Raw genomic sequence first — 18,115 nt, forward strand, 5'->3', positions numbered from 1 at the left:
ATTCGAAATCGAGCTGAAAACCTGAGCTCGAGTTTGGCTCGGTTTTAAAACGAGCCGGCTCGGCTCGATTCGAATTGGCTCGAAATACAAAAAAATAATGTAAATTTTAAACTTAATAGCTTAACTTAACATATAATATTTAATTTAATAAACCATATACAAAAAAAGTTCAGCCAAATAGATAGATGTCCAAATCAAGTCCATATATAAGAGATAAATATATAATAATTAATATATACATATATATACATTATTAATTATATATATATATAACCACGAGCCGAGCCAATGAGCCGAGTCGACCATGGCTCGGGCTCGGCTCGTTTCGAAACCGAGCCGAGCCGTTTTTGTTCGAGCTTTTTTCTAGCCGAGCGAACCACGAGCAGCGAGCTTTTTGAACAGCCCTACCGGTGGTTGTTTATATGAATTAATGAATTAACTATCATATTTGTTTCGTTACTAACAGAATTCTAACGCCAGAAAAATGTTACTAACAGAATTCTATCGCCAGAAAAATGTTTTTGACCGAAAACTCAACATTTTTATCTAAACATCTTTGTAACATTGGATCGGACATTTAGGAACCTTTTTGTTAGTAAAAGCTCATAGGCTTGTAATTTTGGCTTGATTTGTTGCTCTCTCTTTTGCAAGTTTCTTATGCATCATAGGTTGTATTCAATGCAGGTTTCCTGAACTTAATATTTTTGTTAACTATAACATTTACCTAATTAGATTCTGAAATGTTATGATACAACAACGTACATAGACTTTACGTGATTTTTGAATATACCCTTGACATGTTTTTATCTACATTTCAAATCGAAAGTATGACAATCAAATGCATGTCCTATTATTGAGGTCACAAGATTACAAGAACCCTAGATACATCATCGGAATCGGTTGGTGGTGCTAATGTGGTGGTAGTTGGTTGGTGGTGGTGGCGATGTTCAGATAATGTTCAAGTTGAGTTTTCCGGAAAAAAATGTGACTTTCCGGCCAAAAGCGTTTTTCCGACAACATGCAAGTAACGTCATTAGGACTTTGTTAGTTGCGGGCCGTCGGGAACACATACGTTAAAGATGAGACCGTCAGTAGCCAATTCGTTAGATGAAATCGATAGCGACCAAAAGATGATAGTTGAGATTAATAAAAACTAACGTATCATTTATATATTACGAATAAAAGTGATTTTTATATTTTTTTATTACGTATTGTAGATCCAATCGTAGAATCAATTATGTTTTCATATTGTTATTTATAACATATAAAGGATGTTCAACGCATAATCGATTTTAACTAGCGAATCATTAGAGCTGTTGTACGTAATGATCATTATATGTAGTGGAAGTGAGAAAGACGCCGGTTAGACAATCAAATAACCGTTTTTATATATCATATTTGTTATTTAATATAATAAGTTTGTATTTTGGTTATCACAGTTTTATATATAAAGCTGATTGTGTGTTAAAACGTTTATTTTGTCATAAGTTGGTACTCAATGAATCAAAGTAACTATAATTGTTGTTAGCAAAATAATGGAGAGGGGGGGGGGGGGACAAGGGACGTTATCTTTAGTCTTTCGCTCTCCTTCATACACCTGAATCAAACACATGGATGTTTTAATAGTTATGCGATAGGAGAGGTAGCGAGTGTCGAGAATGGTGTGTTGGTGTTGACATCATGCCAGGCCTCAATAATAATGTGTGCCAAGTTTGTTACATGAAGAAAATAAAGATTTTATTTTGCTACACAGTTACAATTACAATACGTGTATTACTTTGATATATTTTAATGTGATTAGCCCATGTAATAATTAAAACGGTTTATTTTTATATTGTATGCATTTAGCTCATATGTTTGTATCAAAATTTAAAGGATTATGATTGATGAGTTATTGGATTTTAATAATCTCAACTTTTGCCTATTAGTCAATATTAATCACAATGCAGAAAATGTTTACAGAATGTCTCAATTTAAAAGTATTTCCTCCATCAATTTCATACTAACTGAAAAGTAACCTCAGATTTTTGATGAAACTGAAAATAAAATATGTTCAAAGTTTGACATGTTTTTAAAAAATTCTGAGTTGAAATTAATCTCAACCAATAGACAAAAGTTAAGATTATTAACTTCCAATAATCCAGATTCAATAGACAATTTTATTATTTTAAATGTATTTCTTAAAGGAGTTTGTGATTACTTGTTGTAGGTGTGTTTGCTTGTTATGTACTTCAACTCATGTTGGCAATCTTAAAAGTTTTCTTGATAAAAATGCTAACTTGTTTATATTTAGAATTAATAAACACTTCAAAAACATGTTATACCTACTTGTTTTGCAAGTAAAATACATTTTGAACATAAACAATATCAAACACCCCTTATTGTACGCACTCCAAATAATATGATTATATTTATGACACTTGGTGTAATCTAGCGACTTAACAGGTGTTTACTTTCAACTTAAGAAGCTATACGAAAACATGCCCAAACCTATATAACGCCATGGGTATACGTTCAAGACCTTTAGTTTCAGGTAGGCGTCACATCACTCACTTTATCAGTTTTCACTTCACCTCATCTTAAGGAACGCTAAACTCCGTCAATTTAACGTTAAAACAATTCATAAATTATTGTGTGTGAAACTTTGAAGGTATAATATTTAAAGTGCATTAAAATTTTAACCCATCAGTTTTAGTGTGAGATTATTGATTTATGGGAGTAGATTTTAATGGAACTAAGACCACGGGGAATAGATTTATGCCCATTAACTCAACGTATGCGTCATATTGCCCAATTGTACACCTTTTTACTTCATCTTATTTAAAGAAAATGGTTTAAACATGCTCAATTGAATTTAAAAACAATTATTAAATTATTGTACGCGAGTGTAGAGAAATTTAAAGTCCGTTAACACTTTAACATAGGTTATCTTTAACGCTCCTTAACCTATAAAGAGAGTGGTGTCCCCACTCACACGAATTTATAGATTAATATAATCAAAATAATAGTTTGCTTTATTCACGAATGGTGAAAGAAAACCGTCATTAACCAGAAAATCATCTAGTTGTCATATGGGGGACAAGGAGCCCACGTCTTAAGAAAATGAGGACGAGGAACTCCCCCTAACTAGGGCTGTCCAAACTGCTCGCCGCCCGTTCGTCACTCGCTCGAAAATTGCTCGAACAATGCTTGTTCGATTTCAGCTCGGTTTGGAAATGAGACGTTTGATTCAGTCCGGTTTGAAAACAAACCAAGCACGAGCAAAGCCTCGCTTAGTTCGGTTCATTTTTGCTTGAATTAAATTTTTAATATATAGATATATATATATATATATATTTATACATATTTTATGTGTATATATAAAAATAAAGTAATTTTTAAAGTTTTTGAAATTTAACTCTTTTGCGTTGACTTTAAAGTTCAATTTTAAACTCTAGCTAATCGTTTTATATATGTTTTCTTGTTAACTTTGAGTCTTGGACATTTTAGCGTTAGAATTCTAGAAATTTTGGAGTAAAAAGTCTTGAATTAATGATATTTTTCACTAATATAAATTCAAAATAAAAAACTTTGTACGAAACCAAGCAAAACCAAGCAGCTCGGTTTCAAACCAAACCAGGTTCAACCATAAAAATATCGATTGTTTCTTAAAATTCAATCCGCTCATTTCGGCTCGCTTTCAAACCAAACCAAGTACGATCAAGCCAACGTTTGGTTTGGCTCGGTTCATGAACAACCCTACCCCTAACCCCGACTTAAACTAAGTTTTTAGTAGTTATATCTACTACTACTAAACAAGTTTTTAGTCGTTTTTTATTGATTGATCGTTCAAAAAAAACCGCATTTACATAAACTAGTCTAAAACGTAATATCTGAGTTTAACAATTTTTAGTTTTTAACACGTAAAAGAGTTGCATTCGAACTGATTTGACTACCATTCATTTAACAATATTTAATGTTTTGAAATATTTTACTTAAACCCGAAAATATAAAGACCGTTACGGGCTTTACTTTGACCACCACCATACGACTTATTAACAGAAACAACTTTCCAGAGCAAAACCCACTAAATCCAGAACCACACACGCTTCACCAACTTGTACATTCACCACAAAAATACAAAGTACAACCCACCACCGCCTCAATATCCACCGTTATTCTCCCACCACTCGCATCCGAACGTGTATGTAGTTGTATCTATAGATTCTATATCACTCCTTTACACCACGACGCCATTGATGCTGTTACATGCTTCTATATTACGCATTGTAATCATTATTTGTAGATCTGGCTGGATAATAATAATAATAATAATAATAATAATAATAATAATAATAATAATAATTAATAACCGCTGGATATGACTGAACCGGAGCTCATTCAGGTTACTGGACCGGAAATAGATGACGGTCATGTAGATGTTGCTGCTGGTGGTTCGGTTTCTAACGGCACTACTAATTCGTCAGGTTATAGATTTATTATTATTATTATTATTATTATTATTATTATTATTGTTATTATTATTATGTTGATTGAACGGTGATGTTGCTGTTGCTGCCGGTGGTTCGGTTTCTAACGGCACTGTTAATGCTAATTCGTCAGGTTGTTAGGTTTTAATTTGTTATTATAGATTTATTATTATTATTGTTATTATTATTATTATTATTATTACTACTAAATTAAGTGTTGATTAAACGGTGAGTGATTGTGTGAGATTAGATTTGAATATATTAAGGCGGTTATGTGATAAATTGATAGGTATTGATACCTTACCGATTAGTTAAATATGTTTAACTGGATCGAAGTTAATGTTAGCTGTAAACGAACGGAACCGAATAAGGACTTGTTTTTGTTCGTCGGTTCAGCTTTAATTGGACAAGTGAAAACGATCCGTGGACACAAACGAATGAACGTGATGAACACAAACAATGTTGATAGATTTGGCTGACCGAGAATGGTCGGTGTCGGTGGTTTGGTTCGGCTACCAAGTTTGTGGTGTTTTTTTTAGCATTCGTATTCATATGTTAATATTACATATAATATGTAACGACATAACACTATATGTATTTTTGTTTTATAGTTAATAATTTTTCTTAAATCTATATGTTAAGATTAGAAAAGTCATTAAAGAGTAGTAAATATATTAGAAAGTAATTAAAAAGTATTAAAACCTTAATAACAGACAAAAACGAACGTAAATGAGAACGTTACCTAATGCTCACGAACACAATTGAATGAGCATGGCCTCTGTTAGTGCTCGCTCATTTAGTTAATTGAACGAAATTCCTTGATCATGTTCGTTTATTTATCAAACGAACGAACATAAACGAACTTCCCACCGAACAGTTCGTCGAACGCTCGGTTTGTTTACAGCCTTACTAATTTATAAATGCTTATTCAACTTATTTTGCAGAAATTTCTAGTTCTCATAAGTTAGAGTTATCTTCTGGTCAACGTAAATTGCGTAAATTACAATCAGAAATATCGAGCTCTGACAAGTTAGACTCGCCTTCTAGTCAACTTAAGTTGGAGAAATCAAAAACAGAAAGAGCAAGACGTAACAATATACTTGTTGAAGACGCTTCTCAAATATTTGATCAAAAAATGTCTGTTAACCAGAAGGTACATTGCTAGATTTATGTATAATCCGCATTGAACGTTTGTTTTGTGTTATTATCATATTTTGATGGTATTCATTTGATGTAGCTGCTAGATGTTCTACACACGCGCATATCTGTGATTTCTGTTAAACATTTAAATCATTGCAGCTCAAATTGTTGAACAGAATTGCTACTGTAAAAACCGATGGAACAGTAGAATTTGAGATCCCTGCAGATGCTGAGGCTAATGCTTACGTGGATGGAAGTGGCAAAGTACAAAATGTATGCAATGAAGATTTTGCTGACTCAGTAGAACTTCCATGTATTCAACCATTACAAATTGTAATGCTTATTGTTGGAACCCGTGGTGATGTGCAACCTTTTGTTGCAATTGGAAAATGTTTACAGGTCTGTAAACATTTATAGTATCTATGAAATATGGATTTTTTAATAGTTTATGAATGCAAAATGATGTTTCATATATATTTTATCAGAAATATGGTCATCGAGTTAGACTAGCAACACATTCAAACTTTAAGGAGTTTGTATTGACAGCTGGATTGGAGTTTTATCCGTTAGGTGGAGATCCTAAAGTTCTTGCTGAATGTAAGTTCTTACTGATTGTACGTTCAAAATATATGATGTTTTGTATTTTTTTTAATGATATTATAATGTGATGCAGACATGGTTAAGAACAAAGGATTCTTGCCCTCGGGTCCTTCAGAGATCCCGGTTCAAAGAAGTCAAATGAAAGATATCATCTATTCGTTACTCCCAGCATGTAAAGAGCCTGATCAAGATACTGGGATTCCGTTTAAAGCAGAGGCAATTATAGCCAATCCTCCAGCATATGGTGAGTGCTTAATCATTTATAGTTAATGATTTATTGTATCTCTACTGACTAACACAGAAAACTGCTACAGGACATACACATGTGGCCGAGGCACTGAAAGTGCCTATTCATATATTTTTTACAATGCCTTGGACGTAAGTCTTTCTGATTTTGGTGTTATATATATTCTATACTTTTCTAATTATAAATCACTTTTGATTTGTTCAATTCAGGCCAACTAGTGAATTTCCTCATCCGTTATCGCGAGTTAAGCAACCAGCTGGATATAGAGTAAGTTTATCATCTGACTTTAAATATTAGTCATTAAATTACATGTTAATATTCTCATTTCTTATTCTATGTCTGGTTTTTGTATGCGTAAATTGCGTAAATTACAGCTGTCATATCAAATTGTCGATTCTTTGATTTGGCTTGGAATACGAGACATGATAAATGATCTCAGAAAGAAGAAACTAAAGCTGCGTCCAGTCACATACTTAAGCAGCTCACAAGGCTCGGAGTCTGATATTCCACATGGATATATATGGAGTCCTCATCTTGTTCCTAAACCAAAAGGTACATTAAATTCAGTTTTAGTTATATAGATAATATTTTAACTTAATATTTGAACACTTGTTTTATATATGTTTTGGTATTTTTGTATGCAGATTGGGGACCAAAGATTGATGTGGTTGGATTTTGTTTTCTGGATCTTGCTTCAAACTACGAACCGCCTGAAGAACTTGTCAGCTGGCTTAAAGCGGGCCCGAAGCCTATCTACATTGGGTTTGGTAGTCTTGTGAGTCTTTGTTTCTTTCTTTGTCTTTCAACCATTTTTATTAAATGTTGCATTAAGATTTATAAAAAAAATTAATTTCAGCCTGTTCAAGAGCCCGAGAAAATGACAGAGATAATCGTTAAAGCTCTAGAAATGACTGGTCAAAGGGGAATCATCAACAAAGGATGGGGTGGTCTCGGCAACTGTAAGTTATGCTTATTAGTACCTTCTCACAAAATCAAATTAAGTTAACTAACCATTGTTTCTCTAGTGAAAGAACCTAAGGATTTTGTATACTCATTGGATAACATCCCGCATGACTGGCTTTTCTTACAATGTGCATCTGTGGTGAGGCTAATTTATACGGGTTATACTCGCTATTTATATTTGTATGTGGTGACAGTTTTATAATTAATTTATTTATAAATGTATTTTAAATTTTAATGTTTATAGGTACACCATGGAGGTGCTGGAACAACGGCTGCTGGTCTTAAAGCTGCGGTGACAATCTTAACAACTTTTTTACACTACTTTCTTGTATAATATTTTTGAATGTGTTTCTGAATTTTCCTTCACTTTTTATTGCTATTTAGTGTCCAACAACAATCGTACCGTTCTTTGGGGACCAACCTTTTTGGGGAGAACGGGTTCATGCCCGAGGCGTGGGGCCCTCACCCATACCCGTTGATCAGTTTACACTTCCTAAGTTGGTTGATGCAATTAAATTCATGCTAGATCCTAAGGTAATTAACCTTCTATTATTGTTATTTCATGTTTCAGCATGTTGGGAAATCTGGTCAAAACAGGTTAATATGTCGGGTTGGGTTGGCTTAAAAGTCGAAACACTCGTGTTCACTTTATATTTTTTTAAAATAATTTGTAGGTGAAGGAAAGAGCGGTGGAACTTGCAAAGGCAATGGAGAAGGAGGACGGGGTGGATGGTGCGGTGAAGACTTTCTTACGACATCTACCCCGAGACAAGCCTGATTCAGATCCCCCACCCACATCGTCAGGTTTATTCTCAATACGCAAGTGTTTTGGTTGTCACTAGATGTGGTTTTCAAGTTCAAGTGTGTATGTATCTATCTTTTCATTAAGCATATATATATATATATATATATAGTATTGTTGTAAGGATGTATAAGTTTTCTTATATTATTAGGTTAGGGTCGTTTTTGTCATTTTAAAATTGCCCGGCAAGATTTTGGTTAAGGTCGGTAAACTAGAATCAAGTTTATATTCGGGTTAAAATGTGACCAAGTTGATCTTAGTTGGTGCAAAATTCTCAAAGTGTTTTAGAATATTACTGATGTGATAAGTTAAAATAAGGGTGGCCGGTGGGTATCGTATCTCCACTTTATTTGTAGAACCATACCATAATTTTATTAATCTAGTTAATCTAGTCTATTGAGCTTAATCATGAAACCCTTATAACGAGGCTAATATGATTGTGAATTTGTATGATTTGTATCAATTTACACATTCAAAGTGAAACTCTAAACTAAATTCTACAAATTTTTCCTATTGTAACAATATATTTCTCCGACTAACCAAAACATCCTTTATTTTAAAGTCAAGAACATGGTATACTAGATGACGAAAAAAGACTAATTTCGTTAAGAGGTAGATGAGAGAGAACAATGACAGTCTCGTAAACATATATAAGCGTACTGACAGATGGATTTGGGCAGGTTGACGTGGAGGGCCCCGCAAGAATCCAAGTGAATGTTTTATATTTCATTAATTTTTTTTTTTGAACGACCAACTAAGTAACGCCGGGTACTCCGTACGCGGCCCCCATTAGCTAAAGGTAGCCCGAGCCGGCCACTAGTCCGGACGGACGAAGCCCTTAGCGGTCCACCTATTGAGGAATTCCCCGGATAAAACCCGACCCCTACGCCTGCCACGGCACGACAGCGAGGAGCCGGTAAACCAGGTGAGATCAGGACTCGAACCCTAGCTCGCTCATATATCCCATATAAATTGGTGATATTGAGGTTTGAACCCTCTACCTCTCACTTATAAAGTGTGCTCTATCGAGCCACATCCAATTTATATATTTCATTAAATTTAACCAAAATAATATAATAAAAAAAACAATCCTTTTCGTTACAAATTAATTCATGAACTCCTAGCCAAAATTTTGTTTCACGGGATTGTGTTAATTGCTTGTTGGAGCATTTGAACTGCAAGGAATGGATTTTTTTTTGAAAAGGAGATCAAGACCGATCTAATAATCGGGGAGATTAAATTGTTAGGTTTTTTTGGTACAACCATAGACAATGTTGCAAAAAACCCGACTAGGCGTTGATTAATTCCCGATTAATCGCTAGTCTATTCACTAATAAATTTTGGTCAAATCGGCCAATTAATCGGTCACTGGTCAAATCCGGCCAAAATAAGGATTAATATGACTCAATCGGCCTTTCTCTAATGAGGTTTTGGCCAATATCAGCGGCTTCCGGCCAAAATCAGCGGTTTATTGCGAGAATATAGCAAAAATCAGCGGTTTCCAACGAGATTTCAGCCGGTTTCTGACCAAGATGTGTTTCTGTATGTATAAAACTGAAAAATGAAAATTACATATAAAAGTATGTCTGTGTACATATAAAACTGAAAACTATACATTAAATTCTGATCCAATTAATTCGATTAATCGCTAGTCTTTACCTCACCTCCCGACTAGAGACTAGCGATTCATACAACACTGACCATAGATCAAGTAGTTGTGTTGTTTCATGAGTTTGGCAATCCTCCGGCTTATGAAAGGTACCCGATCGACGTTTTTGTCGGTTGTTTATAAAAGTATACTTTTCAAAAAAAATGAACTCAAATTGCTGAAATGGAGCATAAGATCCTGCGATTCTTACAAAACTGCAAAACCATCGATCAATTGAAGCAAACCCACCTTCAAATCCTCACAAATGGCCTTAAAGACAACACCTTTATACTCCAAACCCTAATTACACTATCCTTCAATCTCATTTCACCTAATTACGCTTTCACCATACTCCAATCTTCAAAGTCACCAAATGTAATCACTTACAACACCATGATTCAATCATTCATTGGCAATAACACAATACCCACAACCCATAATAACCCAATCACTGTCTACAAATTAATAAAGAAACAAGATTTTGTACTACCCAATAGTTTTACTTTCAGTTTTTTGATTAAGTGTATTCAGGATTTGGGTGTTGGTGGAATGATTCATGGGGAGGTTTTTAAGATGGGTTTTGATGTTTCGAGTGTTTTCGTTGGAAACGGGTTGTTGAATTTGTATGGCAAGTGTGGTGGTGAAGGTGTTGAGTGTGCATATAAGGTGTTTGATGAAATGCCTGTGAGAGATGTTGTGTCTTGGAATACTATGATTGGGGTGTTTATGGATTGTGGGGAGGTGGGACACGCGGTTAGGTTGTTTGAGTCGATGCGGGTAAGAAGTTTGGTGACGTGGAATTCGATTGTGATGGGGTTAGCGAAGAACGGGGAGATGGGTCGTGCGCGGAAAGTGTTCGATGAAATGCCGGAGAGGAATGAAGTTTCGTGGAATTGTTTGATTTCCGGGTACTTGAAGGCGGGTGATTTGGGTAAAGCGGAGGCGATGTTTGGTGAGATGCCGGTAAAGTCTGTGGTAGCGTGTACGGCGATTATGTCAGGGTACGCGTCGGTTGGAGACGTTGAGTCTGCGAGAAAAATGTTTGATTGGATAGGGACTAAAAGAAATGTGGTTACTTGGAATGCGATGATATCGTGTTACATAAACAAAAACATGTTTGACGAAGCGCTTTCGTTGTTTCGACTAATGTCGGTTGATGGCAAATGCAAACCGGATCAAATCACGTTGATTAACGTGGCATCCGCGTGTGCTCACTTGGGTTCACTTGAGAATGGAAAGTGGGTCGTCTTTTACATCAACAAAAACAAGATAAATATTTCGACCCCTTTAGGAAACGCGTTGATCGACATGTTTGCAAAATGCGGTGACATTGCAAGCAGTAAATCAATCTTTAATCAAATGTCAAATAAATGTATAATCACATGGACAACAATGGTGTCAAGCTTAGCTGTTCATGGGATGTGTAAAGAAGCATTAACATTATTTAACAACATATGTATGCAAGGTACAAAACCGGACGATGTCATGTACATTGCGGTTTTGTCGGCTTGCAACCATGGAGGTTTAGTAAAAGAGGGTAAAATATTATTCAACCAATTGGTTTATAACTTTGGGATCAAACCTCAAATCGAGCATTATGGATGCATGATCGATCTTCTAGCTCGATCGGGTGATTTAGACGAAGCGATAAAATTAACCGAAAGCATGGATATGGAGCCGAATGCAATGATTTGGGGGACGTTAATTGGTGCGTGTAAGCTACATGGGAATAGTGAGTTGTTTGAGTATGTAACTAAAAAGATATTAGATCAAGAACCGTCGAACCCGAGCTATTTGACATCGGTTACAAATTTGAGTTCGTCGATTGGACGATGGGAAGATGCGTTGCGGTTTAGGCGAGAAATGAGGGTAGAAGGGGTTGAAAAGGTTCCTGGTTGTAGCTCAATTCAAATAGGAGATAATGTGCATGAGTTTGTAGCTAGAGATACAAGACATATGCATAGGAGTGATGTGTATGAGATGTTGGAGTGTTTAAATGGTCACTTAGTGTTAAAATCTTATTTTGAGGGATTATGTTTGAATACATTATAAAGTTTTGATACTTAAACCTGGTGAGTAAGCAGAGTCCTTCTCGCTTTCAAGGAAAGGCCTTCTACCCTGATATGATTTTTAGAGAAACAAAGTTGTGTGAAATTGATAACAAGGTGTGTTAAGGCTAATATAGTTGAACTTAGGTGCTGTTCTTTTTTATGAAAAAGATCTGCGCAGCCTCTTTTGTCTGTGCCGCGCAGCGACACGCAGACATTGTCATCTGCAGACTGTTTGGTTCTCGAAGACGTTTCATTAAAAAAACGCATGCGTAAGCTCTTCTTGATGCAGACGTGACAATCCACTTCTAAGATCTGCAGAGGATTAAAACATCACACTTAACCAACACCCACTGTCCACCACCACCGCCCACCACTCACCCACCGTCTACCTCCACCACCCACACACCGTCGGCCACCACCACCACCGTCCACAACCACCCTCCGTCCGCCACTAGCACCTTCCACCGCCTTCTACCACTGCCACATCCATCACCACCACCCACCGTCCGCCGCCACCACCCACCACTATCACCATTCAGCACCACCATCACCCACTACCAAAGTTCGTACACCACCATCAGTTTATTTTAGCAAACTACAGGCGTTAAAAAACAATCAGTCCTCCTTGCAGACTGCAGAGCTTTGGTCCAACTCCTCTTCTGCAGATGTCTGCAGATTTGGTCCGCAAACTACAGACATTTTATCTCTGAAAAAACAAACAGCACCTTAGTACACATACATTCTAACCAATATAAGTTTATATAATTACAAGATGAGAGTCTTTGTTCTCGGTGTCACATAGGAGTTGGTCATTTAATAGCAGCTAAGTTGACTGATTTCTTTGCTTCTTAATGAGGTCAAAGTGGACTCTTATGATTAGCTTATAAAACACTTGCTTTGACTCTAAATTCAATGATTTGTTTTTAGCAAGATTAAAAGCAAACAACCTAATAGTTTAAAACACGTGTTGACTTTTATGGTCAAAAAAGACTTCAAGTCAAAGTTATAAACACAGGATCAAGTAAATCTGGTTTGATGATGAAGTACAACACTGTTTCATAAGATACCTTTTCGACCGAAGGCCAAGAGACGTTCACCTCATTAATAATGTAGGCTCACCGACACCAAGTCAACTCTAACACGTCTTAACTTTTAAAAATTATTTTCTATCGACGGTCCCCTACAGTATTCTATGTGTTTGTCTATACATTTTTTTAGTTGTGTCTAATTTAATGCTAAGGTCCATGGCAAGTGACACAAGCTAAAAATGTATGCTTTTGCCCACAACCCAAAACCTTGATGTACATGTGGGACATTTAAATAATCAGAAACTATAAACTATATTGATCATGAATCTGACAAGAAGGAACAAAAAGGCTTCGGTACGGAAAATAAATATAATATGCAAAAACAACACTGGACTACGCAAAATTTGGGCAGATAATAGACGATCATTAAATCCCGGGCAACACGTTTGAAGCCATGTATGGTGAAACACATCCTTGTACCTGAACAAAAAAAATAGTTTAAAACAATTATGAAGCAACACATTATCCAAACTACAAACATTATAGGTGAAAAACCAGGCGGGTAGGACTGGGCGCTAACGGGTCAATGTCATAATGGGTTATATTTTAAGGGTGAACTGAAACGGGCCGGGTTGACAACTCACCAACACTTCTTGGCAATTATTTCTAAAGATAAATTGTCACATTAGATTAAAAAACTATATTACCACTTTAAAATAGCAATTAAGAATAAATAACGTTTATAGATTCGACCCATTACAAAAAATATATATATCAAAATCAATCAATTCATTAGTAATTGTAAAATGGAGCCTGTAACCATCAATGTGCTTTGATAATTAACCATCATTCTTATGAAAAAGAACAGCACCATTTCAACCATTTACTTAATCAATGGTTATCTTTCTCTCTAATAATGCATAAAGTGAAAATTTTGGATTTAAGAAAAATGGATCGAAATTCGTACATGATGTATTTATAACACATAAAACCTCAAATCTATTTATTAAAAAAATAGCAATAATATTAAAATAACAATATAGGTGGTGCACCTGCAGCAAGCAAGTAGGAATCTGAATGAACCCTTGCAGTAGAACATCAACATCCTCAAGAACATTTAGTGGTACAGGAGTAATTATGTAGAGAGTCCGTCTCGATGTGTCTATTCCTCGAACAATTCCTGAAAAAAAATTCCCAACATATCAATTTCAGAGCAAGTTTAATTAACTGACACGTTATATCTTCTTAAAGACTCTTAATTAGAACAGAATGTACATGAAAGAGCTGAAACAATAAAAATGTTAAGCTACTGTGATATATTTAAATATTACAAGCATGTATATATTGGAACATAACCTACCAAGGCCAACACATCGAGGTGGATGCTCAGAAACTTCAGAATTAACTGCCAATCCAACTATACTTGCATTTAAACTGTAGAAAATTTCAGCTTTTGGTACCTGTTTGTTTTACAGAAGTTGAATTAAGATGATGTAATCCCGCCTAAAACAGATCGGCAAATATATATTTCTAAAGTAGCAATTTACACAAATTTATCTATGTATGGGACAATTTAAGTTATGGTTAAGCCCTAACGGGTCATATATAAAAAACAAAAAAAGTCACATAGATTGAAACTTGCCTAAACTACAGACTCCTAAATCATTTTATTTAAAAAAAATAGATTATTATTGTAGTAAACCAGTTTTTGTGATCATAATGGGCAAAAGAATTATGGTCAACTGAGCTCGTACTAAAATAGAACCTGTTTTTACCCAGTTTTACCAGTTTTTTTCAGGTAAAATAGAAGTTCATATAAGCATGTACATCTAATTGTTAATTGAGCTTTGTGCCTATGTCACATGTAAAATATATTAAACCAAAAAATAAGAGGATAAACAAAAAAAACCAGGACGAAGAAACAAAAAGCTATTGAAATAAATCTTGAAGTAACCTCACAATGAAGGTGCTTAATGTTGACAGCTGACACGGGAACTTCATAAGGAGGGTGAGCAGCCAATGCTTGAGCAATTTCCTTAACAGAGCCCATATTAATATCACTAGGAAAACACTGTCTGAAATATGTCACAATACTTAAATCCCGTATGTGTCGCGAATCCTTGTGTACCAGAACCCTGAAAAACAAAATAAATATGATTATATGAATGCATCACCAAGATGGCAAGATTCACTTATTTAAAGCTTGATAGATAACAAAATCAGTATACATACGATCGATTTAACGAGTCTTGGCGAGCCGAATTGATTTCAATTAGGGTAATGGCCCCAGCATCTCCATCGTGTGACCAAAATGCACCAGAAGGTAGGTTCTTACGTTTAGAAGAAATACAAATATTAACCACATGACTAGGAGTAATGTCCTGCAACATATCCACCAGTACATCATATCCAATACCTGTGACACAAGTAACAAAATGTTGCAGCTTTATAACATTTTATAAAGATATGTATTATGATGTAACAAATATAAAGCATACCTTTAACCCATCCGGGCGTGTTGACAATTAAAGGCACCCCGCTATAGTGTTTCTGATAGTGATCGTATAGTGCAAATATATGTGTCAAGTAAAACTGTGGATCTCTTTTTGAAGATATGTCACCATAGAAGAAACATCTGGAGAATATCAAGACAAAGGTTTACCATATGAAATATTTGCAAAATGTTTCTTCTAAGTGAAATAAAAGCGTTAATAATAATAACAATACTTTTGTGGTTGAACTTTGGTATCTGTAATGCAAGAAAAAAAGACATGTGTGAGAAACATAAGGTGAGATTTACAAACTAAATAGCGAATGAGGTTATGAATACCAAGGATTTGTGTATCTAGTACAGTAAGTGAGAGGCATCCAGGAGGGGTGAATTCAGGCTGTCCAACGTCTGAATCTAAGTAAGCAACTCTCTTGTGCCTGAAAACAGATACATCACTCAGAAGACCTAAGTCTAATACTATCATCAAAACAAACACAAAATTACAGTATTTACAAACAAATAAAACTAAGTGCAAAATCATCCACTACTACTCAAATCGTTGATATTAACAGGGAACACCTAAATGCAAAATCATCCGTTACTACTCAAATTGATGATATTAGCAGCAAGACCTAAGTGCAAAACCATCCAATGCAACTCAAATTAAGAGCAATTTTCGGCAAAACCTAAGTGCAAACTACAAAATACCTGACACTAGTCAAATTGATGATATTAACAGGCAAAACCCATGTACAAAATCATCCGAAACTACTACTCAAATTGATTAATTAACAGACAAACAAGGTCAAAATCATCCGATACTAGTCAAATTGTTGATGTTAACAGGCAAAACCTAAATGCACAATCATCTGATGCTAGTCAATTTGAAGATATTAGCAGGCAAAACCTAAATGCACAATCATCTTATGCTAGTCAATTTGAAGATAGTAGCAGGCAAAACCTAAATGCACAATCATCTTATGCTAGTCAATTTGAAGATATTAGCAGGCAAAACCTAAATGCACAATCATCTTATGCTAGTCAATTTGAAGATATTAGCAGGCAAAACCTAAGTGCAAAATCATCCGATACTAGTCAAACTTATGATATTAACAGGAAAAACCTAAATGCAAAATCATCCGAAACTACTAGTCAAATAGATGATATTAACAAGCAAAACATAAGTGCAAAATCATCCGAAACTACTACTCAAACCGATGATATTACCGGCGCCGGAGAATTTGAAGAAGATGACGCGAGAAGGTTGACTTGCCGCTGTTTTTCGGACCGCATATAAATGCAGTTATAGTGTGTGCACCGCCACAAGCAGCTATGGTGTCGGCTGCTTCGGACCAGTCTTCCGGTATATGTATTATCATCTCCTCTTCCATTGCTTCTTCACTCACTTCAACCTCCATTGGTGCCATTTTCTATTTCCTATCATAACAGGTCAAACACGACACGATAAGATACGATAAAAAACACGAAGCTGTTATAATTATAAAACAGTTACGGATATGTGATACAATACAATATGATATTATGAAGCGTCACGGATTGATTTACGCATATTATGAGGTCAATTAAGTGTAGTAGGTATTATTATTATGATGATGTTATAATTTGAATTCATATATAATAATAAAGTAAAAACTGAATTAACGTGAACCTGACGTTGACCGGTGGTGTACGACGACGGAGAAGGAGGTTTGACAGGCGAATTGGACGGCGGAGGAGGCTTGACCTGAATACACTCGTTCGTCAGTAACTAACGTGTGCTCTCAATACATATATATCCGGCCCATAGCCCAATCATTTGGATAATTAGGTTCAGCCCATTTTGTTAAGTCTTTTAATAAATCGGGCCTGGATGGACCTGTCTGTCTTTATTCTAAGGCTTGGTTGGTTATTTAAGAGGTGCACAAATCGGGTTTTTCAAATACCCGGGTTCGGTATAGAACCGGGTTCGGGTATGACCTTGTATTGGAAAATCGGCTATTGGTAATACCCAGGTCGGGTTCGGGTCCAGGTATTGTCTCTAAAAACCATACTCTATGCATCGGGTTCGGGTAGGGTATAGAACCGAGTATTTAAATAACTTATTTTCGGGTATTGAAAAAACCGTATTTTTGGTTTTTTTCGGGCTTTTCTCCAGGTATTTGTTGGGTATATATTGGATTTTTTTAAAAGTTTGCACTTTTTAGGGGTATTTTTCAGGACATCGGGTATTTGAAATAACCGGTTTCGGGTATTGGAAAAACCTACCGGTTCGGGTTTTCGGGTATTACTGGGTACAAATCGGGTCCAGTTCGGGTTTTAGCACCGAAATGCATACCATATCTGTACCCTACGGGTAGGTTCGGATTTAAAGAAAAAACGGTTCTGGGTTTTTATTTTGGGTTCGGGCTTTTTGTCCACCTCTGGTTATTTATATTTATAATTTAATTAAAAACAGTAATTAGGGCTGGCAATTAGGTACCCGTTTATAACACGATAAAATATGTTAATAAAAAAAGTGCGGTATATGATTTTTTATTTTCATAAGTAATTGAAATTAGTAGGCTAGACTCAGTTTTTCTTTATTGGCACATGAAAACTTAAAATTGTATTATAGTCATGTCAAATGAATAAAGTAGTTAAATGAGTCGGATTCATGTTTGATACGTTTGTTAAGTG

At 35.4% G+C, this 18,115-nt stretch overlaps 3 protein-coding genes across 6 annotated transcripts; 2 read left to right on the forward strand and 1 right to left on the reverse strand.

Moving 5' to 3' along the window:
- The first annotated feature begins 4,328 nt into the window (after positions 1 to 4,328).
- On the forward strand, positions 4,329 to 8,391 carry LOC143595960 (sterol 3-beta-glucosyltransferase UGT80A2-like). Of its 3 annotated transcripts, XM_077074846.1 has the most exons (14): positions 4,329 to 4,466; positions 5,414 to 5,622; positions 5,769 to 6,008; positions 6,095 to 6,206; positions 6,283 to 6,453; positions 6,524 to 6,587; positions 6,666 to 6,723; positions 6,831 to 7,008; positions 7,101 to 7,231; positions 7,313 to 7,415; positions 7,482 to 7,558; positions 7,664 to 7,711; positions 7,804 to 7,953; positions 8,094 to 8,391. In XM_077074846.1, exons 1-14 carry the CDS (start codon positions 4,361 to 4,363, stop codon positions 8,259 to 8,261), a joined length of 1,815 nt encoding a protein of 604 aa, XP_076930961.1. In that variant the 5' UTR covers positions 4,329 to 4,360; the 3' UTR covers positions 8,262 to 8,391. The 3 variants fall into 3 exon arrangements, with proteins under 3 accessions (XP_076930961.1, XP_076930962.1, XP_076930963.1); XM_077074847.1 differs by lacking the exon at positions 4,329 to 4,466 and having other exon boundaries at positions 5,258 to 5,622; positions 5,707 to 6,008; XM_077074848.1 differs by lacking the exon at positions 4,329 to 4,466 and having other exon boundaries at positions 5,258 to 5,622; positions 5,786 to 6,008.
- Positions 8,392 to 10,008: 1,617 nt separating this feature from the next.
- On the forward strand, positions 10,009 to 11,929 carry LOC143595957 (pentatricopeptide repeat-containing protein At3g29230-like). The gene has a single exon (XM_077074844.1). It carries the CDS (start codon positions 10,053 to 10,055, stop codon positions 11,919 to 11,921), a length of 1,869 nt encoding a protein of 622 aa, XP_076930959.1. The 5' UTR covers positions 10,009 to 10,052; the 3' UTR covers positions 11,922 to 11,929.
- A 1,311-nt stretch (positions 11,930 to 13,240) lies between these two features.
- LOC143595961 (polynucleotide 5'-hydroxyl-kinase NOL9-like) lies at positions 13,241 to 17,154 on the reverse strand. Of its 2 annotated transcripts, XM_077074850.1 has the most exons (10): positions 17,109 to 17,154; positions 16,667 to 16,869; positions 15,779 to 15,876; positions 15,676 to 15,697; positions 15,447 to 15,583; positions 15,181 to 15,364; positions 14,903 to 15,083; positions 14,309 to 14,408; positions 14,001 to 14,128; positions 13,241 to 13,428 (listed from the first exon to the last, which is right to left on the reverse strand). In XM_077074850.1, exons 2-10 carry the CDS (start codon positions 16,864 to 16,866, stop codon positions 13,375 to 13,377), a joined length of 1,104 nt encoding a protein of 367 aa, XP_076930965.1. In that variant the 5' UTR covers positions 16,867 to 16,869; positions 17,109 to 17,154; the 3' UTR covers positions 13,241 to 13,374. The 2 variants fall into 2 exon arrangements, with proteins under 2 accessions (XP_076930965.1, XP_076930964.1); XM_077074849.1 differs by lacking the exon at positions 17,109 to 17,154 and having other exon boundaries at positions 16,667 to 16,997.
- Between the last annotated feature and the right edge of the window lie 961 nt (positions 17,155 to 18,115).

This window comes from Bidens hawaiensis, unplaced genomic scaffold (assembly GCF_021521415.1).
Source record: "Bidens hawaiensis isolate Kalapana, Puna unplaced genomic scaffold, B.hawaiensis_p1.1 tig00045921_1, whole genome shotgun sequence".
NCBI classification, from domain to species: Eukaryota; Viridiplantae; Streptophyta; class Magnoliopsida; order Asterales; family Asteraceae; genus Bidens; species Bidens hawaiensis.